This window comes from Podarcis vaucheri, assembly GCF_965113315.1.
Source record: "Podarcis vaucheri genome assembly, chromosome: 2".
NCBI classification, from domain to species: Eukaryota; Metazoa; Chordata; class Lepidosauria; order Squamata; family Lacertidae; genus Podarcis; species Podarcis vaucheri.
This window is the reverse complement of record NC_138760.1, coordinates 131,645,959-131,673,761: the sequence shown is the minus strand read 5'-3', so window position 1 is coordinate 131,673,761 and position 27,803 is coordinate 131,645,959. Positions and strand designations below refer to the sequence as shown.

General features: G+C 46.4%; 3 protein-coding genes and 2 long non-coding RNA genes across 5 annotated transcripts in view; 4 read left to right on the top strand and 1 right to left on the bottom strand.

Moving 5' to 3' along the window:
* Positions 1-7,391, top strand: part of LOC309527581 (uncharacterized protein) — a 35,795-nt gene extending 28,404 nt beyond the window's left edge. The window contains exon 4 of the mRNA XM_082214405.1: positions 7,219-7,391. The gene's annotated coding sequence lies outside the window, so the exon portion shown is untranslated. The remainder of the gene's footprint in view (positions 1-7,218) is intronic.
* The window catches only part of LOC309525846, an 86,569-nt gene extending 76,233 nt beyond the window's left edge, over positions 1-10,336 (bottom strand). The window contains exons 1-2 of the long non-coding RNA XR_014216542.1: positions 10,247-10,336; positions 6,164-7,178 (exon numbers count right to left, since the gene is read on the bottom strand). This is a non-coding gene — a long non-coding RNA (uncharacterized lncRNA). The remainder of the gene's footprint in view (positions 1-6,163; positions 7,179-10,246) is intronic.
* On the top strand, positions 837-7,391 carry LOC309525765 (uncharacterized protein). Its single transcript, XM_082211281.1, has 2 exons — positions 837-997; positions 4,164-7,391. Exons 1-2 carry the CDS (start codon positions 898-900, stop codon positions 6,215-6,217), a joined length of 2,154 nt encoding a protein of 717 aa, XP_082067407.1. The 5' UTR covers positions 837-897; the 3' UTR covers positions 6,218-7,391.
* A 4,476-nt stretch (positions 10,337-14,812) lies between the features above and the next one.
* Positions 14,813-18,262, top strand: LOC309527578 (uncharacterized protein; the record flags this gene model as incomplete). The annotated part of the gene is made up of 2 exons (XM_082214403.1): positions 14,813-14,973; positions 17,742-18,262. The coding sequence occupies exons 1-2, from the start codon at positions 14,874-14,876 to the stop codon at positions 18,260-18,262; spliced, it is 621 nt and encodes a 206-aa protein (XP_082070529.1). The 5' UTR covers positions 14,813-14,873.
* Positions 18,263-19,874: 1,612 nt separating this feature from the next.
* On the top strand, positions 19,875-24,268 carry LOC309525860. Its single transcript, XR_014216555.1, has 2 exons — positions 19,875-20,263; positions 24,218-24,268. It is a non-coding gene; the product is annotated as an uncharacterized lncRNA (long non-coding RNA).
* The last annotated feature ends 3,535 nt before the right edge of the window (positions 24,269-27,803 follow it).

Sequence of the window (27,803 nt, the reverse complement as noted above, 5' to 3'; positions counted from 1 at the left end):
GGGGATATTTATTTATGTATTATCAAGAAGAAAAAAGCAAGGATAAACGACACCTACTCCCCACCTTCTGGGACAAAAGAGGGATTATCAGTCATTGTGTGGCTCCTACTACTAACAGGGGACATTGGTGCTATCTCAAAATAGACTAGTTCTATCAAGCTACCCTAAGCCTTTGGGAATCTTGCCACAAGAGGAGCGTAAAGCTCACCTCTGGAGTTTTTGGAGGATATACATGCCTGTTGTTCTTAAGAACACTGCAGATTTAGGACATGTGGAAGATCTATACTTTGATTGCTTCCGTGCCAGGGTGGGGCCACATTTTGGGACTGTAGTCTTGCGAAAATGGCTCCTCTGCTTCCACATACAGATTTGGTCCCCGTGCAACTCTTGACAGAGGTGGATACGGCTACAACATCTGTCTGGCTTGTGATGAGAGAGCTCAAAGATTGTGAACAGGGCTCTCCATAGAAAGCACCTAGCATGGGGGCACCTACATGTAATATCTACTCTGCTATTTTCTGCCCATGCTCTGGGGTTTCAGTTTTCAGGCTTGCGGACAGGACGGTGACTGGTTTTTTTTACCAAGTTCTGTCAGTTATCCCCACTGAGTTCAATGGGATCTACTCTCAGGTCACTACTGTGCAGACCATGCCAGGCTTGCATATGGGGTGAGGAGCATACGGAAGAAATTGGAATCACTGGAGATGTTTAGAAATGGGGCTTCTCTTGAGAAGGGGCTGCCCCACTTATTCTTCTCCAGGGGCAGGAGAATATCTAGGGAAAGAGGATCCCTGCAGGGCCTCTGAGGCTCCCTTTGTTTCTTCCTCTCTCCTGCAGCTTGTTTTCGCTTCTTGACTGCTCAGGAAGGATGAAAGAGATCCTGCAAAGCTCATAAGGATGGAAGGGGGAAGATGGACGGTTGACCTGGTCAGGTTGTCTCCTGCATCCCTCCTCACAACCTCTGAGCGTTCCCTCCCAGGGACCTCTGAGAGATCTGGTGAGTTCCAGGGGAGGGGAGATGGGGACATGGATGGAACCGGAGAGGTATTGGGGCTTGCTCGGGGGGCACCATTTCGGGCTCCTCCACCTGCCTGTCTGCACCTTTGACATCTGCAGGCAATTTGAGCTAGGAATACATCACAGCTCCCCAACCACCGCAATGTATTGGCAGCTCAAAATGTCTAAAACCAGTACCGTGATTGAATGCTCTACCAATGTCAGACAACTTACCTATCCATCAGGCAGCACTAGAAGTCACGACTCTTGAAAGTAACCTGATTCTGGGCTTCTGATTTGTCTGCGAAGGGAAATGGCGAGGCAGTGCGAGTCCTCCGTCTAAAAGACGACTGTTACCGGGGCTTTTGAGCAGTGGGGGTGAGTGCCAGGGTTAGACACCCCCCCAAAAAGCCCCAAGGGTAGTGGGGTGTCGAGGGGACCAGCCGGGTGTGAAGAGGCTTGCCGTGATTCCCGGAGCCCTGACGCTGTATCGGCAGGTCAGCAACCACACTACCTGCGGTGTACGAGGCATCCATATCTTTCTGGTATAATTCCTCTGTGTATTCTTGCCACCTCTTCTTCACGTCTTCTGCTTCTGTTAGGTCCTTACCACTTTTGTCTTTTATTATGGTAATCTTTGTACGAAATGTTCCTTTCATATCTCCAATTTTCTTGAACAGACCTCTGGTTTTTCCTGTTCTATTGTTTTCCTCTATTTCTTTGCATTGCTCGTTTGAGAAGGCCTTCTTGTCTCTCCTTGCTATTTTTTGGAAATCTGCATTCAATTTCCTGTATTTTTCACTATCTCCCTCGCATTTTGCTTGCCTTCTCTCCCCCGCTATTTGTAAGGCCTCGTTGGGCAACCACTTTGCTTTCTTGCATTTCCTTTTCATTGGGATGGTTTTAGTTGCTGCCTCCTGTATAATGTTACGAGCCTCCAGCCATAGTTCTTTAGGCACTCTGTCCACCAAATCTAAATCCTTAAACCTGTTCCTCGCTTCCACTGTGTATTCATAAGGGATTTGATTTAGATTGTATCTTACCGGCCCAGTGGTTTTTCCTACTTTCTTCAGTTTAAGCTTGAATTTTGCTATAAGAAGCTGATGATCTGAGCCACAGTCAGCTCCAGGTCTTGTTTTTGCTGACTGTATAGAGCTTCTCCATCTTTGGCTGCAGAGAATATAATCAATCTGATTTTGATGCTGCTCATCTGGTGATGTCGATGTGTAGAGTCGTCTCTTGTGTAATTGGAAAAGAGTGTTTGTGATGACCAGCTTGTTCTCTTGGCAGAACTCTATTAGCCTTTGCCCTGCTTTGTTTGGAACTCTAAGGACCAACTTGCCAGTTGTTCCTTTTATCTCTTGATTCCCTACTTTAGCATTCCAATCCCCTATAATGAGAAGAACATCCTTCTTTGGTGTCATTTCTATAAGGTGTTGTAAGTCTTCATAGAATTGGTCAATTTCAGTTTCTTCAGCACCAGTGGTTGGTGCATAAACCTGGATTACTGTGATGTTAAAAGGTCTGCCTTAGATTTGTATCGAGATCATTCTATCATTTTTGAGATTGCATCTCAGTACAGCTTTCACCACTCTTTTATTGACTATGAGGGCCACTCCATTTCTTTTACGGGATTCTTGCCCACAGTAGTAGATATGATGGTCATCCGAACTGAATTCGCCCATTCCTGTCCATTTTTGTTCACTGATGCCCAGGATGTCAATATTTATTCCTGCCATCTCATTTTTGACCACATCCAACTTACCAAGGTTCACGGTTCTTACATTCCAGGTTCCTATGCAATATTTTTCTTTACATCATTGGACTTTCCTTTCGCTTCCAGGCATATCCGCAACTGAGCGACCTTTCGGCTTTGGCCCAGCCGCTTTTTCAGCTCTGAATATACTTGTACTTGTCCTCCGCTCTTCCTCAGTAGCATGTTGGACGCCTTCCGACCTAAGGTGCTCATCTTCCAGCGTCATAACTTTTATATGCCTGTTGTCTTTCTCCATGGAGTTTTCTTGGCAGGGATACTCGAGTGGCTTGCCGGTTCCTGCTCCAGGTGGATCACGTTTTGTCAAAACTCTCCACTATTACCTGTCCATCTTGGGTGGCCCTGCATGGCATAGCTCATAGCTTCTCTGAGTTATTCAAGCCCCTTCGCCACGGCAAGGCAGTGATCCATGAAGGGGGGAATAACTTTTTATTTGCTTTTAAAAACAAGGAGCATAGGACTAATATACAAATATGTAGACCAAGTATCTCTAGCATATGGTTCACCATTAGTGGTCAGTGTATGAGTTCTGGGTTCCTGAATCAGTTTAAATTGAAAGAAAAAAAGGGAAACAGGAGAGAACAGAGGACATTCAATATTGCATAGCCGAATGCCTAGTCAGTTGCTCTTGCGGCTGTTGTGTTTAGATCAAGTGTGAGTTAGTCACTTTTCCTCTTTTGTCACCAATGAAACAATACAGAGTTAGTCTACTCTTGAAAATGGGAATGGGGTTCAAACTGAAGAAAGTGATTTAGGTATAAATTAAAATTTAGACCAAATTTAGATTGAGGCAACAGCTGGTGGGGAGTGTGCAGGTGAAGAAGTTGCTGTTTGTTTCACAGACAATTTGCTGGATCTTGACCAGAGAGCTCTGCATAAGGAAGTCAAGGACGAGAATCGTGGGGTCATGTACCCTCTTGGTAACGCTTCCTGTTGGATCATAATATCTGTTTGAAATTAAGCGAGTAACTTTGAAAGTCCATACATACCTCTATGTGATGAACCTTCACTATTTAGATGGAGACCAACAGCATTCGGGATTCTAACATCCCCACCATGAACCCTGAATGGAGGGATATCCACTGTTTTCTCTGCAATTTTTTTCCTTCTAGTCATGCCTTTTAAAGAAATGACCAGGTTGTCTGAACTGGCCAGGCCTTCTTAAATGTCAGCCTCAGAGCTTTAAGAGAAATTGGAGATGGAGTGGATTCCAGGATTGAGCCAAACAAAATCTATCCCAGATAGAAACCAAGCAATATGTCAGTTAATACCAGCCAACAGTGAAAACTATAGTAAGGGCTCACATCTAAGTCTCTTCAGTTCCTCCTCTATCACAAGCATTCATTAACTTTGTTCTTCCTGAGGCTCTAATTAGCTTTTCTCTTAATTGTAGATGGTGATGAATTGGAAGGGAAGACCAAGGGGGACCACAATAGAATTCACATAGCAGAGAAGTCAGATAAATATACAAAGTGCAGAGAGAACATCTGCCAGAGCCCCCAGTCCACCTCACATAAAGGAAAGAGCTTTGTTCGGAGGGATAGAATCTCTTCACATGAAAGAACTAACAGTGGAGAGAAATTGTATCAGTGCAGAGAATGTGGGAAGAGCTTCAGTCACCGTCAGAATCTCACTTGCCATCAAAGAATTCATACAGGGGAGAAACCCTATCAGTGCTTGGAATGTGGAAAGAGCTTTCGTCACAGTTCCAGTCTCACTTCCCATCAAGGAATTCATAAAGGGGAGAAACCCTATCAGTGCTTAGAATGCGGAAAGAGCTTTAATCGGAAGGATGGTCTCAGTATCCATCAAAGAATTCATACAGGGGAGAAACCCTTTCAATGCCTTGAGTGTGGAAAGAGCTTTCGTCACAGTTCCAGTCTCACTTCCCATCAAAGAATTCATAAAGGGGAGAAACCCTATCAGTGCTTAGAATGCGGAAAGAGCTTTAATCGGAAGGATGGTCTCAGTATCCATCAAAGAATTCATACAGGGGAGAAACCTTTTCAATGCCTTGAGTGTGGAAAGAGCTTTCGTCACAGTTCCGGTCTCACTTACCATCAAAGAATTCATACAGGGAAGAAACCCTATCAATGCTTAGAATGCGGAAAGAGCTTCAGTCAAAGTTCCAATCTAACTATGCATCATAGAGTTCATACACGGGAGAAACCCTATCAGTGCTTGAAATGTGGGAAGAGCTTCAGTCACAGAGAGATTCTCACTTGCCATCAAAGAATTCATACAGGGGAGAAACCCTATCAGTGCTTGGAATGTGGAAAGCGCTTTAGTCAAAGTGCACATCTCACTTCCCATCAAATAATTCATACAGGGAAGAAACCTTATGAGTGCTTAAAGTGTGGAAAGAGCTTTTGTCGGAAGGATGGTCTCACTTCCCATAACAGAATTCATACAGGGGAGAAACCCCATCAGTGCTTGGAATGTGGGAAGAGCTTTCGTCAGAGAGGTAATCTCACTTCCCATCAAAGAGTCCATACAGGCGAGAAACCATATCAGTGCTTGGAATGCGGAAAAACCTTCAGTAAGAGGATACAGCTTACTTCCCATCACAGAATTCATACAGGGGAGAAACCATATCCATGCCTGGAATGTGGAAAGAGCTTCGGGTATATGCAGTGTCTTAGTTTGCATCAAAAACTTCATACGGGGGAGAAACCATATCAGTGCTTTGAATGTGGAAAGAGCTTCAGCCAGGGGGGCCATCTCACTTCCCATCAAAGAATTCATACAGGAGAGAAACCATATCAATGCTTAAAATGTGGGAAGAGCTTCAGTCTCAGGCACAATCTCACTTTGCACCAAAGAATTCATACAGGGGAGAAACCATATCAGTGCTTGGAATGTGGAAAGAGCTTCAGTATCAGGCACAATCTCACTTTGCACCAAAGAATTCATACAGGAAGGAAACCCTATCAGTGCTTGGAATGTGGAAAGAGGTTTCGTCACAGTTCCACTCTCACTTTCCATCAAAGAATTCATACAGGGGAGAAACCCTTTCAATGCCTTGAGTGTGGAAAGAGCTTTCGTCACAGTTCCACTCTCACTTTCCATCAAAGAATTCATACAGGGGAGAAACCCTTTCAATGCCTTGAGTGTGGAAAGAGCTTTCGTCACAGTTCCACTCTCACTTTCCATCAAAGAATTCACCCAGGGGAGAAGCCCTATCAGTGCTTGGAATGTGGAAAGAGCTTTCGTCAGAGGGGTGATCTCACTTCCCATCAAAGAGTCCATACTGGGGAGAATCCATATCAGTGCTTGGAATGTGGAAAGCGCTTTAGTCAAAGTGCACATCTCACTTCCCATCAAAGAGTCCATACATGCGAGAAACCATATCAGTGCTTGGAATGTGGAAAAAGCTTCACTAAGAGGATGCACCTTACTTCCCATCACAGAATTCATACAGAGGGAAAACCAAAAAAAGAAAAATAATAACGCAAACATTATTGAACAACCCTTACAAAACACATTTGTATAGAAAAGAGAAAGGGCATGGGAAAATAACTAAAAATACCCTTTATCACATTTGTATCATATCATTTGTCAACACATAGAAAGGCAGGCTCCCCCAGCGCTCCCCTGGGTGCCCCCTCTTCTCCCTGTCTCCCACCCTGAGTGATCGTTCCACTCTAGCAATAATTACTCAGAATATGCACTCCTGGATAAACCCACCTGTATTTAGTATCCAGCCTTTTCCCTCCCCCTTAGCAAGATGGCACTTTCCCTACATTCCCCCCCCAGCCCAATCTTCAAATCTTAACCACTAAGACAATGCAATATGACTCTTATTATGATTGTCTAATAATCCAAATTAGTATTTCTCCAGTTTCTAGGTCCAGTTTCTATAAAGCTTTATTAAAGCTGTTCCAACAAATCTCAGTCAAGTCACAGTCCAAAATTATTGTCCTTCTTAATGTTCATCCAATCCTGCTTCCTCTTCTTTTACTAATCTTCTTTCCTAATCCACTGGGGGTGGGGAAGAATGCATATTAAATCCCTTTCCTCATACGAGATCATAGCTTGTGTTATGAACAGTTTCAGGAGTTGCACTGCATCCCCTTTTGCTGGATGTACCTTTTTCTCTGCCGATAATTCCCACACCAGCTCATCCCAACGCAGTCTTGTCTTTTCATGGAGCTCTTTCTCTCTCCTCCTGGTCTTCCCTCACCTGCTCTACAGATCCTTCTGCCACTCCCAGGGACTCCTTTCCAATGACTCCCAGCTTATGACCCACACATTCACCTCAGTCCCTTTTTCTGGAACCCGTCTTGGTCTTCAATGCCAAGGTGCTCCATGTCTGAATGGAGAGCAGAGCTGCAGAAGCTTGTTTGGAGTGGATGCATCTGGTTCTCCATAAATCAGGCAGAGGCAAAGTTCATTGGCAAAAGAAGAACTTTCTACTAAAGGTTTTTCAGCTTTGTTACAGAGCAAAGCTTCAGGGGACTTAGCAGATGTGAAAGTTAGAAAATGAAAGTAAGAAAGAGAAACCAGCCCACTGAGCTCACAGATTTATCTTTCTGGCTCTGTGTGACCTTGAGATAACAAAACACAAATCATAATAAATCCAGTTGCCTCAGCAGAAAAGGACAAAACCTTCTGGAAGGAACCAGTGTTTTCCAGTATTTTTGGATTCCGCCCTCGGGATTTTATCTGTGACATTTTGTTCCACTGCCAGAAAAGCATCTTTAGCTCCCTAGTTCCTGTGGCAACACTTTGGTCCAAGTTTCAAACTTTTTAAATTAGCACGGTGGTTAGCTTGTTGCAGGCTTGTTAAGCCTCTTTGAATATAGGGTTTCTGGTAAGATCCCTTCTACTCCCTCATAAAAAGACACGACACAATCTTGTTAAAGTCAATATAAAAGTAGTTTACTCATTCAGTTCACAGATGCATCCCTGAAGGCAGACTTGGGTTACAAAAGTGTCTAACTATATGAACTATCCCATAAGGGTGTTAGTCCCAAGTGACTGCAACTGAGCTGTCACTTCTCCTAACATATAGAAAGACAAAATGGAGAAAAAGATCAGAACGTGGAGGACATGTGCTCCTCTACCCAGAATAGGTCACACCTACTTCAAGTCACATGTAGTGGAAGTCTGTCCCAGCTCAGGAGGAAACAGGAAGTTTTCTCCTGAGTAGTAGAAAACATCCCCAAATATGTCCACTGTAGAAATGTTGTACTTGACTGCTATAAGTTTCACATCCCACAGGAAGGGAGCCTGGGTGTCACCGGGTCCTGCCCCCTGCAAGTCAGGAATCTCGTCCAAGACAGATGGTCATCCAACCTCTGCTTTAAAAACTCCATGGAAGGAGAGTCCAGCACCTACCAAGGGAGTCTGTTCCACTCTGGAAGAACTCTTCCTGTCCTAAAGTATTTCCTGAGGTTTAGCTGGAATCTCCTTTCTTGTAACTTGAAGGCATTGCTCCATCCTGAACACCTTGCTCCATCCTGCAGGTGACAGCCCTTTCATAACATGTATACGTTGTAGAAAGTAACAATTCCATAAAACTGTATTTGGATGCAAGTCAGGAATCTCAGGAATCTCATCCAGACCAATTGTGATTCATCTTGAACTGTTTTGTAGATGGATGAAAGAGTACTTTGGAAGACATTTAGTGAATAGGAATATTAGCCAAAGTCTTAAAAAGAAAGACAAAAAAATTGTTATATGTCGTCACATGATATGATGAGGGCTTATCTGAAGAGCCAAATGATTTTGGTTAGTTCAGGATGATGACATTGGGCTGCACCTATTAAGATTGCTGTGATCCTTGAAGATGATGGGTTTTTCGGACCTAACCAACCTAACCAGAAGAGTCTGCGACCAGAAGGAGGAGGAATATCAGGAAGAATGGACTAAATTTAATGATTATTTAGTTAAATATGTCAAGTTAGATGAATTGGAATCAGCTTGCAGATACTTAATCGACTTAGGATTTTATATAAGTTAAGTGATGAATTAATAGGTGTAATTTCAAAATGAAAAGATCTAAGGATGTTAATGTTCAAGTTAAACTTTATAAGAACTGTGATTTGGAAAACCCTTAAAAGGATATGCATTGAAATTCAACCAAGGGGAAGCGAGGAAGGCACTTAACAATGTTAATAAGTGTAATTTTTAATACGGTTATGATTTATGTTTGTTTGTTTATAATTTTGTGAAAACCAATAAAAAAAATGAAGTAAAAAAAAAGATTGCTGTGATCCTTTGATTGGTGAATAGGAATGATGTGCAATTTGCCATTCCATCCAAAAAAAACCTACAATAAAATATAAATTACTTATTGATCGGAGAAAGAGAGGCGGATTTGACCTACCTGACCTGGAATTATATCATGCTGCAGCAGGTCTTACCTGGTTAAGGGAGTGGATTAAGTTAAAGGACACTGATGTGTTAGATCTGGAGGAAGTAGGAACTCAATTTGGATGGCATGCATACCTAATAGATGGAAAGGAGAGAGTCCACATGGGTTTTATAAGGAAATCATTGTATAAAATATGGATGAAATATAAAGGGATTCTAGAACCCAAAACACCTTGGTGGACCTCACCTTAGAAATCATGACTGTAAAGAAAAGAATATGAATAACAACTGGGCAACATATAAGGATTACTGGAAGAGGAAAATAATAAACTTAAATTGAAAGGATATAAGGAAGTTAAGAAATATTTGAACAACTGGCTGCAGTTCTTTCAAATTAATCAGAGATGACAAAAGAGGAAGAAAAAGGATTTGAGAAAGAAATTTCAAGATTGGATGAGTACTTACTCCAATCTAAAAGTAAACATATTTCCAAACTATATGATTTGCTCCTAGAATGGGAGGTAAAGGAGGAGCAAGTGAAGACAGTGATGGTAAAGTAGGCCCAGGATTTAGGGGAAAATATGATGAGCCAACTACTGTGAGACAGGGGTATTAAATTTACGGCATGCTATAATTTAAGAGAGAATGTAACGAAAATGCAATACAGATTGTACCTGACCCTGGTTAGACTGGTAAAAATGTATAAAAACTGTAGTGATGTTTGTTGGAGATACAACAACGGGGCGGGAAACTTTCTACACATGGGGTGGGAGTGCAAAGAGATAGTGGGATTCTGGGAAAATATTTACAACATGTTGAAAAAGTGAATAAGGAGTGGGCTATCTTTAAGGAAGACATCAAAAGCTATGTGGAAAAAGTTGAACTTTTGAACAGATATATTTCCACCTGGAGACTTCCTCCTTTTCTTTTGGGTTTCTGTGTGGATAACCTCCAGTCTGGGAACCTCTTTTTGAATTTCTACATGACAGGTTTGTTTGTTTTTAAAAAAGAAAGTGATTTATAATGAGATTGAATATAATTATTGGTAGAAACACTTTAAAACATTCAAAAAAAATGAATCAGCAATACATTTTAAAACATACGTTTTTCTTAGTGTTTACAGTTCTGTTTACAGATGGTTGGGGGGCGGGGCACAACATGCTGACATCTTTTTCAAGGGATCCTTAGTAAACCTGGAAATGTCTGCATGTGATCCCATCTCAACAGCTGACATAAACACCCTGGAGAAGGAGGCTGGAGCCTGAAAGGATTGGCCTCGAAGGGAGACCTGGGACCCCCTCTCCTTTTAAAGGGACCTCCGAGGAGGAAACCAGGGCCGCCAGGGTGGATCAATCCCTGGACCTTGGAGGCGATTCCTCGGCTCATCTGGAAAGTGCCATATCATGTTCCTTTCCCCATTTGCCAGGAGCCTAAGTTCCATTTGGGGTTCTTCATTCCTCACCCCAAGGTTCCTCCAAGGCTTTGGGGAAGGAAACTGAGGCAGGCTGAGCCATGGCTTTGGTTGCTCCCAATGGCCCTGCAGGGGATTCAGGGTGGGGGGCCTGTCTCTTCCTCTGGCCATGGCAGTTCCCAGGAAGCCTTTTCAGAAAGGCAGTAGACCCTCAGCACAGAACAGCCAAGTTCGGTTCCTCTCCAAAATGGCTTCCTCTTCTGAGAGTTCTTTCTCTTGTCTGGGCTGGACTGGGAGGACCCCAGTTCAGCCAGTTCCTCAGAGTCCTCCCACTGGGCTCCAGTGGCCCCTTGAAACCTACAGGGATCTGGAGGGGAAGCGACTTCTCCTGTTGAACTACCACCTGAGAAGGAGGAACAGATGTCTTAACCAGCGAAATAGGTGCGGTTTCCCAGCCTCAGTTGTGGCGCCTGTGAAATGGGTATATCACAGTGAGGCTGAATTTAGAAGTGCTTCAAGGTGAATGAGAAGCAGGGATGGGAAGGGGGCAGGCTGGGCTTTACAAAGGGCCTGGTTTTTATTTTAAGGGTGGCGGTCTTATATTGGGGGTCTCCAGACCCAGCACCTTGAAGACCAGGCCGGCCTCGACCTCCGGGGGCAACTCGGACTCCAGGGCAGATTCTTCCAGGCGTCTCCCGGGTGGGGGCAGGAACAAAATGGCAGGGCGCTGCTTGAGGGCACTGGGCATGACTGAGCCTCTGCCCCCAGCCTCCTCCAGGATCCAGCAGCCCAGCTTGGCCACCGGAGGCGAGGATCTGCCGAAGGATGCTCCTGCGAGGAGGAGGAGAAAAAGGGGGTGGACTAGATGGCCCCTGGGTGTGAGTCTAGGAGCGGAAGGGCCTCGGGAGAGCCCCAAATCATCATCATCAGCATCATCATCAGCAGCAGCAGAATCTGGGTCCGGACCAAGGGGACCCCTCCCACCTAGCCCAGCCTCCTGGCAGCAGCCGACCCTGTGCCCCCCCCCGGGAACTCCGCAAGCAGGAGCGGAAGAGCATCCTCCCCTTCCCCTTCTCCCCCGCTCCAAGGTAGACTGGCTCTGTCCATGGAGGATCCCCTTGGGCATCGCTGGGGACAAAGCAGAGCCCAAAGGGGGCCAGGCTCCCCCCACGCGAAGAGGCCCTCTTCAGGAAAGGGGAGGGGCTATCCCGGGCCACCTTCCCCTCCTCCTCCCCGCGCCCTCCCGGATCCTGGCCATGCCGCCCCACCTCCCCCCGCCTGGACTAGGTGACCCTCAGGGGTCCCTTCCAGCTCCAAAATTCTACGGTTCTCTGAATTCTAAGTGAAATATACTCAGAGTCACAAAGTGATTTCATGCTCTTAATTCAGCTCATAGTGGTGAGGAGGAATGAATGAAAGTCCCCTCAAAGTATCTGCTTTATATACATTATTTACACCATGGGCTGCACATGATTGGCTAATTCTGGAATTCTACTGTAAGCCAATCAGGTTGTGGATTCACTTATATCTGGAGCAGGATTGGGTGGTTCCTGCCAACCAATCATACTGCTGCATTGTTCTAGGACCAATCAGACTGCTGCATTCTGAATCCTATTGTTCTAGGACCAATCAGACTATTGTTCTAGGACCAATCAGACTGCTGCATTCTGAATCCTCTTGTTCTAGGACCAATCAGACTGCTGCATTCTGAATCCTATTGTTCTAGGACCAATCAGACTGCTGCAATTTGGATCCTATTGTTCTAGGACCAATCAGACTGCTGCAATTTGGATCCTATTGTTCTAGGACCAATCAGACTGCTGCAGTTTGGATCCTATTCAACTCAGTACATAACACTAAGATTCTGAAGTTGAATCGGAACCAGCGGGAAACAAGCTGCCTCCTCCTCCAGAATTTGGGGCGGGGGGGGCGGGAGGGAGAGCAGCGGGGGGGGCGCCCCATCTGACCTTGGCGCCTCTGAGTCTTCCTGCCTGAATGCAGAACCCGACCTTCGTCCCCGCTGAAGGTCCCTTTCTAAGAAGTCTGGAGCGAGTTCTCCAACTGGGGAGTGTCCTGATTTATTTATTTGCCTTTCACAGATTCCCGGGGGGGGGGGTCGAGGGTCCTCCAGTCCAACCCTTTGCGGTGCCTAAAGTGGGGCTTGAACCCAGGACCCTCCAATCGAGAGTCTCCTGCTTGGCAGCGGAGGCTTTTGCTCCCAAGGGACCCGTGTCTCTCTCCCAAGGGACCCTCCTAATATTGCAACAGACTTTCCCTCTGCGAGTGAGCAGGGGAAGCGTTGTTATTATTTCATTTACCCCCCACCCGTCTGGGCGCAGGGCACTAAGCGGCCTCTGAGCCGAGAATCACAGAGAACTCTGCACATGCCCTGGAGCACCCGGGTTCTGGGAGGGAAGGAGGACAGCCAGCCAGCCCGGGGGCTGTGCTCAGCTTGCGAAGGGTTAAACGGAACGGAGCCGGAGTCCTAGAGAGGACAGGAAGTGGAGAGGCGGGGCGGGTCCTCCAGAGCCGAGTCCCCTCCCTCCGTGTCTCTTGTCTCCTCCCCGCGCTGCCTCGGTTTCCCTCCTGGGAAGAAGAATCCGGGGGTGAGTCTCCTCTCTCTCCCCCCTTGGGGGGCCCATGGGAGAAGGGGGTCCCGGGGCTGCAGGGGGAGACCCCCCAGTCTGGGAGCAGAGGGGGGTCCTGCCCCCCATTCCTCTCTGCCAAGCCTGGGAGGGGGCCAGTTTCCAGGGGGGGGGCTGCAGCTCTGCTCTTCCTGGGCATCCTCTTTGGGGAAGGAGGGAGGGGTCCGGGGGGGGAGAGGGCATGCCCCCAGAATGCCCCTTCCAGGGGAGGAGCCCCTGCCAGGCCGGCCTCCCCCCCCCCCTGCCAGACCCTCCTCCAGATCAGCTCAGGTCTCCAGCCCAGAGCCTCAGGGGAAGCCTCTCTGGGCAGCAGGGGCCACGCCTGGGGCTCCTCCGTGGAGAAGAGGGGAGAGCCAGAGGGCTGAGCTGGCTGCACTGGGCTTGCCAGGGTTCAAGGGAAGGGAGCTGCCTTCCTTGAGAGGAGAGGGTGGAAAGCCGCCTGAAGGACCCCAAGATCTTGTCCTGAAGGGGGGGAGGCGATGCAGGGAGGAGGAGAAGGAGGGGGCTCTGGGTGGCAGGTCTGCCAACGTTTCTCTCTCTGATCCCAGAGTGAGCTTTCAAGGATGTTCCCCATCCTGGAGTTTCTCTGCAGCTGCTACTATTAAAAAACAAGCCCATAGCCTTTGGAATCCCCTGGTCGCCCATCTCTTCCCAAAGGAGGAACCCCAGTCTTGTCTCCATTGCAGAATGCTTTATTTACATTAAAGTTATAACTTTCACGTAGGTAAAACTGGAACTCCCTCCCACAGGAGCCAGGGATTGGAGAGACTTTTCTAAAGGGAACTAAGACAATCTATACATGGCAAGCATGACTGTGAATAATACTCTCTTAGAAAAATGTAAGATACAGAAGGGGACATTTATTTATGTATTATCAAGAAGAATAAAGCAAGGATAAACGACACCTACTCCCCACCTTCTGGGACAAAAGAGGGATTATCAGTCATTGTGTGGCTCCTACTACTAACAGGGGACATCTCAAAATAGACTAGTTCTATCAAGCTACCCTAAGCCTTTGGGAATCTTGCCACAAGAGGAGCGTAAAGCTCACCTCTGGAGTTTTTGGAGGATATACATGCCTGGTGTTCTTAAGAACACTGCAGATTTAGGACATGGGGAAGATCTATACTTTGATTGCTTCCGTGCCAGGGTGGGGGCCACATTTTGGGACTGTAGTCTTGCGAAAATGGCTCCTCTGCTTCCACATACAGATTTGGTCCCCATGCAACTCTTGACAGAGGTGGATACGGCTACACCATCTGCCTGGCTTGCGATGAGAGAGCTCAAAGATTGTGAATAGGGCTCTCCATACAAAGCACCTAGCATGGGGGCACCTACATGTAATATCTACTCTGCTATTTTCTGCCCATGCTCTGGGGTTTCAGTTTTCAGGCTTGCGGACAGGACGGTGACTGGTTTTTTTTTACCAAGTTCTGTCAGTTATCCCCACTGAGTTCAATGGGTCACTATTGTGCAGACCATGCCAGGCTTGCATGTGGGGTGAGGAGCATACGGAAGAAATTGGAATCACTGGAGATGTTTAGAAATGGGGCTTCTCTTGAGAAGGGGCTGCTCCAATTATTCTTCTCCAGGGGCAGGAGAATATCTAGGGAAAGAGGATCCCTGCAGGGCCTCTGAGGCTCCCTTTGTTTCTTCCTCTCTCCTGCAGCTTGTTTTCGCTTCTTGACTGCTCAGGAAGGATGAAAGAGATCCTGCAAAGCTCATAAGGATGGAAGGGGGAAGATGGACGGTTGACCTGGTCAGGTTGTCTCCTGCATCCCTCCTCACAACCTCTGAGCGTTCCCTCCCAGGGACCTCTGAGAGATCTGGTGAGTTCCAGGGGAGGGGAGATGGGGACATGGATGGAACCGGAGAGGTATTGGGGCTTGCTCGGGGGGCACCATTTCGGGCTCCTCCACCTGCCTGTCTGCACCTTTGACATCTGCAGGCAATTTGAGCTAGGAATACATCACAGCTCTCCTACTACTGCGATGTATTGGCAGCTCAAAATGTCTAAAACCAGTACTGTGATTGAATGCTCTACCAGTGTCAGACAACTTACCAATCCTTCAGGCAGCATTAGAAGTCATGACTCTTGAAAGTAACCTGATCCTGGGCTTCCGATTTGTCTGCGAAGGGAAATGGCAAGGCGGTGAGAGTCGTCCGTCTAAAAGACGACTGTTATCGGGGCTTTTGAGCAGTGGGGGTGAGTGCCAGGGTTAGACACCCCCCAAAAAAGCCCCAAGGGTAGTGGGGTGTCGAGGGGACCAGCCGGGTGTGAAGAGGCTTGCCGTGATTCCCGGAGCCCTGACGCTGTATCGGCAGGTCAGCAACCACACTACCTGCGGTGTACGAGGCATCCATATCTTTCTGGTATAATTCCTCTGTGTATTCTTGCCACCTCTTTTTCATGTCTTCTGCTTCTGTTTGGTCCTTACCACTTTTGTCTTTTATTATGGTAATCTTTGTACGAAATGTTCCTTTCATATCTCCAATTTTCTTGAACAGACCTCTGGTTTCTCCTGTTCTATTGTTTTCCTCTATTTCTTTGCATTGCTCGTTTAAGAAGGCCTTCTTGTCTCTCCTTGCTATTTTTTGGAAATCTGCATTCAATTTCCTGTATTTTTCACTATCTCCCACGCATTTTGCTTGCCTTCTCTCCCCCACTATTTGTAAGGCCTCGTTGGGCAACCACTTTGCTTTCTTGCATTTCCTTTTCATTGGGATGGTTTTAGTTGCTGCCTCCTGTATAATGTTACGAGCCTCCATCCATAGTTCTTCAGGCACTCTGTCCACCAAATCTAAATCCTTAAACCTGTTCTTCGCTTCCACTGTGTATTCATAAGGGATTTGATTTAGATTGTATCTTACCGGCCCAGTGGTTTTTCCTACTTTCTTCAGTTTAAGCTTGAATTTTGCTATAAGAAGCTGATGATCTGAGCCACAGTCAGCTCCAGGTCTTGTTTTTGCTGACTTGTATAGAGCTTCTCCATCTTTGGCTGCAGAGAATATAATCAATCTGATTTTGATGCTGCTCATCTGGTGATGTCGATGTGTAGAGTCGTCTCTTGTGTTGTTGGAAAAGAGCGTTTATGATGACCAGCTTGTTCTCTTGGCAGAACTCTATCAGCCTTTGCCCTGCTTTGTTTTGATCTCCAAGGCCAAACTTGCCAGTTGTTCCTTTTATCTCTTGAGTCCCTACTTTAGCATTCCAATCCCCTATAATGAGAAGAACATCCTTGTTTGGTGTCATTTCTATAAGGTGTTGTAAGTCATCATAGAATTGGTCAATTTCAGTTTCTTCAGCACCAGTGGTTGGTGCATAAACCTGGATTACTGTGATGTTAAAAGGTCTGCCTTAGATTTGTATCGAGATCATTCTATCATTTTTGAGATTGCATCTCAGTACAGCTTTCACCACTCTTTTATTGACTATGAGGGCCACTCCATTTCTTTTATGGGATTCTTGCCCACAGTAGTAGATATGATGGTCATCCGAACTGAATTCGCCCATTCCTGTCCATTTTTGTTCACTGATGCCCACGATGTCAATATTTATTCCTGCCATCTCATTTTTGACCACATCCAACTTACCAAGGTTCACGGTTCTTACATTCCAGGTTCCTATGCAATATTTTTCTTTAGATCATTGGACTTTCCTATCGCTTCCAGGCATATCCGCAACTGAGCGACCTTTCGGCTTTGGCCCAGCCGCTTTTTCAGCTCTGAATATACTTGTACTTGTCCTCCGCTCTTCCTCAGTAGCATGTTGGACGCCTTCCGACCTAAGGTGCTCATCTTCCAGCGTCATAACTTTTGTACAAGTTGCTCTTGCGGCTGTTGTGTTTAGATCAAGTGTGAGTTAGTCACTTTTCCTCTTTTGTCACCAATGAAACAATACAGAGTTAGTCTACTCTTGAAAATGGGAGTGGGGTTCAAACTGAAGAAAGTGATTTAGGTATAAATTAAAATTTAGACCAAATTTAGATTGAGGCAACAGCTGGTGGGGAGTGTGCAGGTGAAGAAGTTGCTGTTTGTTTCACAGACAATTTGCTGGATCTTGTCCAGAGAGCTCTGCATAAGGAAGTCAAGGAGGAGAATCGTGGGGTCATGGACCCTCTTGGTAACGCTTCCTGTTGGATCATAATATCTGTTCTGAAATTAAGCAAGTAACTTTGAAAGTCCATACATACCTCTATGTGATGAACCTTCACTATTTAGATGGAGACCAACAGCATTCGGGATTCTAACATCCCCACCATGAACCCTGAATGGAGGGATATCCACTGTTTTCTCTGCAATTTATTTCCTTCTAGTCATGCCTTTTAAAGAAATGACCAGGTTGTCTGAACTGGCCAGGCCTTCTTTAATGTCAGCCTCAGAGCTTTAAGAGAAATTGGAGATGGAGTGGATTCCAGGATTGAGCCAAACAAAATCTATCCCAGATAAAAACCAAGCAATATGTCAGTTAATACCAGCCAACAGTGAAAACTATAGTAAGGGCTCACGTCTAACTCTCTTCAGTTACTCCTCTATCACAAGCATTCATTAACTTTGTTCTTCCTGAGGCTCTAATTAGCTTCTCTCTTCATTGCAGATGGTGATGAATTGGAAGGGAAGAACAAGGGGGACCACAACAGAATTCACATAGCAGAGAAGTCAGAAAAATATACAAAGTGCGGAGAGAACATCTGCCAGAGCCCCCAGTCCACCTCACATCAAGGAAAGAGCTTTGTTCGGAGGGATAGAATCTCTTCACATGAAAGAACTAACAGTGGAGAGAAATTGTATCAGTGCAGAGAATGTGGGAAGAGCTTCTGTCACCGTCAGAATCTCACTTGCCATCAAAGAGTCCATACAGGGGAGAAACCATATCAGTGCTTGGAATGTGGAAAGAGCTTCAGTCAGAGGGTGCAACTCACTTCCCATCAAAGAATTCATACAGGGGAGAAACCCTATGAGTGCTTAAAGTGTGGAAAGAGCTTCAATCGGAAAGATGGTCTCACTTCCCATCAAAGAATTCATACAGGGGAGAAACCCTTTCAATGCCTTGAGTGTGGAAAGAGCTTTCGTCACAGTGCCAGTGCCACTGATAGGAGAAACCCTATCAGTGCTTAGAATGCGGAAAGAGCTTTAATCGGAAGGATGGTCTCAGTATCCATCAAAGAATTCATACAGGGGAGAAACCTTTTCAATGCCTTGAGTGTGGAAAGAGCTTTCGTCACAGTTCCGGTCTCACTTCCCATCAAAGAATTCATACAGGGAAGAAACCCTATCAATGCTTAGAATGCGGAAAGAGCTTCAGTCAAAGTTCCAATCTAACTATGCATCATAGAGTTCATACACGGGAAAAACCCTATCAGTGCTTGAAATGTGGGAAGAGCTTCAGTCACAGAGAGATTCTCACTTGCCATCAAAGAATTCATACAGGGGAGAAACCCTATCAGTGCTTGGAATGTGGAAAGCGCTTTAGTCAAAGTGCACATCTCACTTCCCATCAAATAATTCATACAGGGAAGAAACCCTATGAGTGCTTAAAGTGTGGAAAGAGCTTTTGTCGGAAGGATGGTCTCACTTCCCATAACAGAATTCATACAGGGGAGAAACCCCATCAGTGCTTGGAATGTGGAAAGAGCTTTCATCAGAGAAGTAATCTCACTTCCCATCAGAGAGTCCATTCAGGCGAGAAACCATATCAGTGCTTGGAATGCGGAAAGAGCTTTCGTAAGAGAGGTGATCTCACTTCCCATCAAAGAATCCATACAGGCGAGAAACCATATCCATGCCTGGAATGTGGAAAGAGCTTCGGGTATATGCAGTGTCTTAGTTTGCATCAAAAACTTCATACGGGGGAGAAACCCTATCAGTGCTTTGAATGTGGAAAGAGCTTCAGCCAGGGGGGCCATCTCACTTCCCATCAAAGAATTCATACAGGAGAGAAACCATATCAATGCTTAAAATGTGGGAAGAGCTTCAGTCTCAGGCACAATCTCACTTTGCACCAAAGAATTCATACAGGGGAGAAACCATATCAGTGCTTGGAATGTGGAAAGAGCTTCAGTATCAGGCACAATCTCACTTTGCACCAAAGAATTCATACAGGAAGGAAACCCTATCAGTGCTTGGAATGTGGAAAAAGCTTTCGTCACAGTTCCACTCTCACTTTCCATCAAAGAATTCATACAGGGGAGAAACCCTTTCAATGCCTTGAGTGTGGAAAGAGCTTTCGTCACAGTTCCACTCTCACTTTCCATCAAAGAATTCATACAGGGGAGAAACCCTTTCAATGCCTTGAGTGTGGAAAGAGCTTTCGTCACAGTTCCACTCTCACTTTCCATCAAAGAATTCACCCAGGGGAGAAGCCCTATCAGTGCTTGGAATGTGGAAAGAGCTTTCGTCAGAGGGGTGATCTCACTTCCCATCAAAGAGTCCATACAGGGGAGAATCCATATCAGTGCTTGGAATGTGGAAAGCGCTTTAGTCAAAGTGCACATCTCACTTCCCATCAAAGAGTCCATACAGGGGAGAAACCATATCAGTGCTTGGAATGTGGAAAGCGCTTTAGTCAAAGTGCACATCTCACTTCCCATCAAAGAGTCCATACATGCGAGAAACCATATCAGTGCTTGGAATGTGGAAAAAGCTTCACTAAGAGGATGCACCTTACTTCCCATCACAGAATTCATACAGAGGGAAAACCAAAAAAAGAAAAATAATAACGCAAACATTATTGAACATCCCTTACAAAACACATTTGCATAGAAAAGAGAAAGGGCATGGGAAAATAACTAAAAATACCCTTTATCACATTTGTATCATATCATTTGTCAACACATAGAAAGGCAGGCTCCCCCAGAGCTCCCCTGGGTGCCCCCTCTTCTCCCTGTCTCCCACCCTGAGTGATCGTTCCACTCTAGCAATAATTACTCAGAATATGCACTCCTGGATAAACCCACCTGTATTTCGTATCCAGCCTTTTCCCTCCCCTTTAGCAAGATGGTACTTTCCCTACATTCCGCCCCCCCAGCCCAGCCTTCAAATCTTAACCACTCAGACAGTGCAATATGACTCTTATTATGATTGTCTAACAATCCAAATTAGTATTTCTCCAGTTTCTAGGTCTAGTTTCTATAAAGCTTTATTAAAGCTGTTCCAACAAATCTCAGTCAAGTCACAGTCCAAAATTATTGTCCTTCTTAATGTTCATCCAATCCTGCTTCCTCTTCTTTTACTAATCTTCTTTCCTAATCCACTGGGGGTGGGGAAGAATGCATATTAAATCCCTTTCCTCATACGAGATCAGGAGTTGCACTGCATCCCCTTTTGCTGGATGTACCTTTTTCTCTGCCGATAATTCCCACACCAGCTCATCCCAACGCAGCCTTGTCTTTCCATGGAGCTCTTTCTCTCTCCTCCTGTTCTTCCGTTACCTGCTCAACAGAACCTTCTGCCACTCCCAGAGACTCCTTTCCAATGACTCCCAGCTTATGACCCACAAATTCACCTCAGTCTCTTTTTCTGGAACCCTTCTTGGTCTTCAATGCCAAGGTGCTCCATGTCTGAATGGAGAGCAGAGCTGCAGAAGTTTGTTTGGAGTGAATGCATCTGGTTCTCCATAAATCAGGCAGAGGCAAAGTTCATTGGCAAAAGAAGAACTTTCTACTAAAGGTTTTTCAGCTTCGTTACAGAACAAAGCTTCAGGGGACTTAGCAGATGTGAAAGTTAGAAAATGAAAGTAAAAAAGAGAAACCAGCCCACTGAGCTCACAGATTTATCTTTCTGGCTCTGTGTGACCTTGAGATAACAAAACACAAATCATAATAAACCCAGTTGCCTCAGCAGAAAAGGACAAAACCTTCTGGAAGGAACCAGTGTTTTCCAGTATTTTTGGATTCCGCCCTCGGGATTTTATCTGTGACATTTTGTTCCACTGCCAGAAAAGCATCTTTAGCTCCCTAGTTCCTGTGGCAACACTTTGGTCCAAGTTTCAAACTTTTTAAATTAGCACGGTGGTTAGCTTGTTGCAGGCTTGTTAAGCCTCTTTGAATATAGGATTTCTGGTAAGATCCCTTCTACTCCCTCATAAAAAGACACGACACAATCTTGTTAAAGTCAATATAAAAGTAGTTTACTCATTCAGTTCACAGATGCATCCCTGAAGGCAGACTTGGGTTACAAAAGTGTCTAACTATATGAACTATCCCATAAGGGTGTTAGTCCCAAGTGACTGCAACTGAGCTGTCACTTCTCCTAATATATAGAAAGACAAAATGGAGAAAAAGATCAGAACGTGGAGGACATGTGCTCCTCTACCCAGAATAGGCCACACCTACTTCAAGTCACATGTAGTGGAAGTCTGTCCCAGCTCAGGAGGAAACAGGAAGTTTTCTCCTGAGTAGTAGAAAACATCCCCAAACATGTCCACTGTAGAAATGTTGTACTTGACTGCTATAAGTTTCACATCCCACAGGAAGGGAGCCTGGGTGTCACCGGGTCCTGCCCCCTGCAAGTCAGGAATCTCGTCCAAGACAGATGGTCATCCAACCTCTGCTTTAAAAACTCCATGGAAGGATAGTCCAGCACCTACCAAGGGAGTCTGTTCCACTCTGGAAGAACTCTTCCTGTCCTAAAGTATTTCCTGAGGTTTAGATGGAATCTACTTTCTTGTAACTTGAAGCCATTGCTCCATCCTGAACACCTTGCTCCATCCTGCAGGTGACAGCCCTTTCATAACATGTATACGTTGTAGAAAATAACAATTCAATAAAATTTCATTTGGATGATTCCGATTTCTTTTAAGCCTATGGCCTAGCTTAACTGAAAAGGCCTGTGCCTGCTTACCTTTGATGGAACAGAACGAGCTGCTTTTAGGTACTGTATGTAGCAAATGTCTGTTCCAGAACCCTGTAAAGAAAAAAAGTTGGAGTTGTATGCATGGAAAGAGAATCAGCCAGGCATGGCAATTGTGATTTATCTTGAACTGTTTTGTAGATGGATGAAAGAGGACGTTGTAAGACATTTAGTGGTTAGGAATATTAGCCAAAGTCTTAAAAAAGAAAAACACAAAAAAATAGTTATATGTCATCACACGATTATATGATGAGGGCTTATCTGAAGAGCCAAATGATTTTGGTTAGCTCAGGATGATGACATTGGGCTGCAACTATTAAGATTGCAGCGATCCTTTGGTGAATAGGAATGATGTGCAATTTGCCATTCCATCCCCAAAAAAACCTAGAACCCGAAACACCTTGGGGGATCTCACATTAGAAATCATGACCGTAAAGAGAAAGAATATGAATAACAACTGGGCAACATATAAGGATCACTGGAAGAGTAAAATAATAAACCTAAATTGAAAGAATATAATAAAGTTAGAAATATTTGAACAATTGGCTGCAATTTTTTTCAAATTAATCAGAGATTGGCAAAAGATAAAAAGGATTTGAGAAAGAAACTTCAAGATTGGATGAGTACTTCAAAGGTACCCCTGCCCGAACGGGCCAGTCTTGACAGACTCTGGGGTTTGTGCGCCCATCTCACATCTATAGGCCGGGGGCCAGCGCTGTCCGGAGATACTTCCGGGTCACGTGGCCAGCGTGACAAGCTGCATCTGGCGAGCCAGCGCAGCACACGGAATGCCGTTTACCTTCCCGCTGGTAAGCGGTACCTATTTATCTACTTGCACCCGGGGGTGCTTTCGAACTGCTAGGTTGGCAGGCGCTGGGACCGAGCAGCGGGAGCGCACCCCGCCACGGGGATTCGAGCCGCCGACCTTTCGATCGGCAAGCCCTAGGCGCTGAGGCTTTAACCCACAGCGCCACCCGCGTCCCTGCTGGATGAGTACTTAATCCAATCTAAAAGTAAACGTATTTCCAAATTATATGATTTGCTCCTAGAATGAGAGGTAAAGGAGGAGCAAGTGAAAACAGCGATGGTAAAGTAGGCGTAGGATTTAGGGGAAAATATGATGAGCCTGTGGAAATGGCTGTGGAAAAGGGATATTAAATTTACGGCATTCCACAATTTAAGAGAGGAAGTAATGATAATGCAATACAGATGGTATCTGACCCCGGTTAGACTGGCAAAAATGTATACAAACTAGTGATGTTTGTTGGAGATGCAACAATGGGGCAGGAACCTTTCTACACATGTGGTGGGAATGCAAAGAGATAGTGGAATTCTGGGAAAAGATTTACAACGAGTTGAAAAAGTGATTAAGGGATGGGCTATCTTTTGATGAGTGTGGAAAGAGCTTTCGTCACCGTTACACTCTCACTTTCCATCAAGGAATTCATACAGGGGAGAAACCATATCAGTGTTTGGAATGTGGATAGTGCTTCCGGGAGCAAACCAAGCTCACTTCCCATCAAAGAATTCACACAGGGGAGAAACCCTTTCAATGCCATGAGTGTGGAAAGAGCTTTGGTCACAGTTCCTATCTCGTGACCCATCAAAGAACTCATACAGGTCAGAAACCATATCAGTGCTTGGAATGTGGAAAGAGCTTCAATCGGAAAGATGTTCTCACTTCCCATCAAAGAATTCATACAGAGTGGAAACCAAAAGAAAAACTAACGCAAACATTATTAAACAACCTTTACAAAACATATTTGTATAGAAAAGAGAAAGGGCGGGGGAGAATAACTAAAAATACCCTTTATCACTTTTGTATCATATATATTATATCATTTGTCAACACATAGAAAGGTAGGCTTCCCCCAGCTCTCCCCTGGGTGCCCCCCTACTCCTCGTCACCCACACAGAGTGATTCTTACTCTGTAGCAATAATTATTCAGAATATGCTCTCCAGGATAAACCCAGCTGTATTTATTATCCAGTAACCTTCAGCAAGATGGCACTTTCCCTACATTGTGCCCGCATAGCCCAGCCTTGCAATCTTAACCACTCAGACAGTGGTCCAGTGGCGCAGCGGCAGCAGGGGTCCCCTATTAGCTAAAGTGGTGCTTCAGTTTAAGAACAGTTTCAGGTTAAGAACGGACCTCCAGAACGAATTAAGTACTTACCCTGAGGTACCACTGTAATACAAATTAGTATTTCTCCAGTTTCTAGGTCCAGTTTCTATAAAGCCTTATTAAAACTGTTCCAACAAATCTCAGTCAAGTCACAGTCCAAAATTATTGTGTCTTTTAATGTTCATCCAATCCTGCTTCCTCTTCTTTTACTAATCTTCTTTCCTAATCCACTGGGGGGTGGGGAAGAAGGCATATTAAATCTCTTTCCTCATACGAGATCGTAGCTTGTGTTATGAACAGTTTCTTCCTCCTGTTCTTCTTTCACCTGCTGAACAGAACCTTCTGCGCCACTCCCAGTGACTGCTTTCCAATGACTCCCGGCTTACAACCCACACATTCACCTCAGTCTCTCTTTCTGGGACCCGTCTTGGTCTTCAATGTAAAGGTGCTCCATGTCTGGATGGGGAGCAGAGCTGCAGAAGCTTGCTTGGAGTGGATGCATCTGGTTCTCCATAAATCAGGCAGAGGCAAAGTTCATTGGCAAAAGAAGAACTTTCTACTAAAGGTTTTTCCAGTTTCTCCTCTCAGGATTTTAGCCATGACATTTTGTCCCACTGCCAGAAAAGCATCTTTAGCTCCCTAGTTTCTGTGGCAACAATTTGACTCAAGTTTCCATCACAGAATCGTAGAATGGGAGAGTCAGAAGTGTGGGGATGTTTAGGGAGGCAGGAGAAGGATATATTGTTTACTAATACAGTGGTACCTCGCAAGACGAAATTAATTCGTCTTGGGTTGGCCTAGGGTGTGGTTGTTCATTTGTGGTTGGCTGTGGTGGTCTTTGTTTTCATGGGTGAGTGGGGTGGGTGGGTGTTTTGGATCAGGTTAGCCACATTGATTTGTATGCTGTAGGTGGGTTTTTGTCATTGTCTTGTTGGGCTGTCAAAATAATGTTGTTGGGCTGTGTTTGTGATAAAGGGGAGTCATACTGGGGTGATGGCGTTTGTTCAACACTGATCTTTTAAAAAGAAACTAATAACAATAGTAAACAACTGTGAGGTTGGACCCCAACAGATATCTAGTCCCACCCCCTGCAATAAAGAATCCCTGACATTTGGCCTTGCAGCCTCTGTTTGGAAAACCTCCAAAGAAAGCAATTCTGACACTGGTGGTTTAAAAACAGAGATTGGGGAAGGAGTGTTTGCTGACACTGAAGATCTAGAGAATCATTTAATTTAATTTTACTTCTTAACGCAGGAGTGCTGGAAAGGAGACAAATCAAGGGTGTGTGGGTGTGTGTGGGCATAATAATTAACTCATGCCCAGGTTGGGAAATGCCGCATCAGCGCCACAGCAAAATGGGTGCAGTTTCCCAGCCTTACTTGTGGCGCCTGTGAAATGGGTATATCACAGTGAGGCTGAATTTAGAGGTGCTTCAAGGTGAAGGAGAAGCAGGGAGGGGAAGGGGGCAGGCTGGGCTTTGCAAAGGGCCTGGTTTTTATTTTAAGGGTGGCGGTCTTATATTGGGGGTCTCCAGACCCAGGACCTTGAAGACCAGGCCGGCCTCGACCTCCGGGGGCAACTTGGACTCCAGGGCAGATTCTTCCAGGCGTCTCCCGGGTGGGGGCAGGAACAAAATGGCAGGGCGCTGCTTGAGGGCACTGGGCATGACTGAGCCTCTGCCCCCAGCCTCCTCCAGGAACCAGCAGCCCAGCTTGGCCACTGGAGGCGAGGATCTGCCGAAGGAGGCTCCTGCGAGGAGGAGGAGAAAAAGGGGGTGGACTAGATGGCCCCTGGGTGTGAGTCTAGGAGCGGAAGGGCCTCGGGAGAGCCCCAAATCATCATCATCATCATCAGCAGCAGCAGAATCTGGGTCCGGACCAAGGGGACCCCTCCCACCTAGCCCAGCCTCCTGGCAGCAGCCGACCCTGTGCCCCCCCCCGGGAACTCCGCAAGCAGGAGCGGAAGAGCATCCTCCCCTTCTCCTTCTCCCCCGCTCCAAGGTAGACTGGCTCTGTCCATGGAGGATCCCCTTGGGCATCGCTGGGACAAAGCAGAGCCCAAAGGGGACCAGGCGCCCCCCAAGCGAAGAGGCCCTCTTCAGGAAAGGGGAGGGGCTATCCCGGGCCACCTTCCCCTCCTCCTCCCCGCGCCCTCCCGGATCCTGGCCATGCCGCCCCACCTTCCCCCGCCTGGACTAGGCGACCCTCAGGGGTCCCTTCCAGCTCCAGAATTCTACGATTCTCTGAATTCTAAGTGAAATATACTCAGAGTCACAAAGTGATTTCATGCTCTTTATTCAGCTCATAGTGGTGAGGAGGAATGAATGAATGTCCCCTCAAAGTCTCTGCTTTATATACATTATTTACACAATGGGCTGCACATGATTGGCTAAGTCTGGAATTCTACTGTAAGCCAATCAGTTTGTGGATTCACTTATATCTGGAGCAGGATTGGGTGGTTCCTGCCAACCAATCATACTGCTGCATTGTTCTAGGACCAATCAGACTGCTGCATTCTGAATCCTATTGTTCTAGGACCAATCAGACTATTGTTCTAGGACCAATCAGACTGCTGCATTCTGAATCCTCTTGTTCTAGGACCAATCAGACTGCTGCATTCTGAATCCTATTGTTCTAGGACCAATCAGACTGCTGCAGTTTGGATCCTATTCAACTCAGTACATAACACTCAGATTCTGAAGTTGAATCGGAACCAGCGGGAAACAAGCTGCCTCCTCCTCCAGAATTTGGGGCGGGGGGGGGCGGGAGGGAGAGCAGCGGGGGGGGGCGCCCCATCTGACCTTGGCGCCTCTGAGTCTTCCTGCCTGAATGCAGAACCCGACCTTCGTCCCCGCTGAAGGTCCCTTTCTAAGTCTGGAGCGAGTTCTCCCACTGGGGGGGGGGGTGTCCTGATTTATTTATTTGCATTTCACAGATTCCCAGGGGGGTCGAGGGTCCTCCAGTCCAACCCTTTGCAGTGCCTAAAGTGGGGCTTGAACCCAGGACCCTCCAATCGAGAGTCTCCTGCTTGGCCAGCGGAGGCTTTTGCTCCCAAGGGACCCGTGTCTCTCTCCCAGGGACCCTCCTAATATTGCAACAGACTTTCCCTCTGCGAGTGAGCAGGGGAAGCATCATTATTATTTCATTTACCCCCCACCCGTCTGGGCGCAGGGCACTAAGCGGCCTCTGAGCCGAGAATCACAGAGAACTCTGCACATGCCCCGGAGCACCCGGGTTCTGGGAGGGGAGGAGGACAGCCAGCCAGCCCGGGGGCTGTGCTCAGCTTGCGAAGGGTTAAAGGGAACGGAGCCGGAGTCCTAGAGAGGACAGGAAGTGGAGAGGCGGGGCGGGCCCTCCAGAGCCGAGTCCCCTCCCTCCGTCTCTTGCCTCTTGTCTCCTCCCCGCGCTGCCTCGGTTTCCCTCCTGGGAAGAAGAATCCGGGGGTGAGTCTCCTCCTCTCTCTCCCCCCTTGGGGGGCCCATGGGAGAAGGGGGTCCGGGGGCTGCAGGGGGAGACCCCCGAGTCTGGGAGCAGAGGGGGGTCCTGCCCCCCCATTCCTCTCTGCCAAGCCTGGGAGGGGGCCAGTTTCCAGGGGGGGGGCTGCAGCTCTGCTCTTCCTTGGCATCCTCTTTGGGGAAGGAGGGAGGGGTCCGGGGGGGGGAGAGGGCATGCCCCCAGAATGCC

Excerpts from the sequence above, each read along its gene's own strand:
- LOC309525765 (XM_082211281.1), top strand. The coding sequence starts at position 898 with ATGGAAGGGGGAAGATGGACGGTTGACCTGGTCAGGTTGTCTCCTGCA. Across the intron at positions 998-4,163 it reads AGGGACCTCTGAGAGATCTG|ATGGTGATGAATTGGAAGGG; the intron begins GTGAGTTCCAGG and ends TCTTAATTGTAG.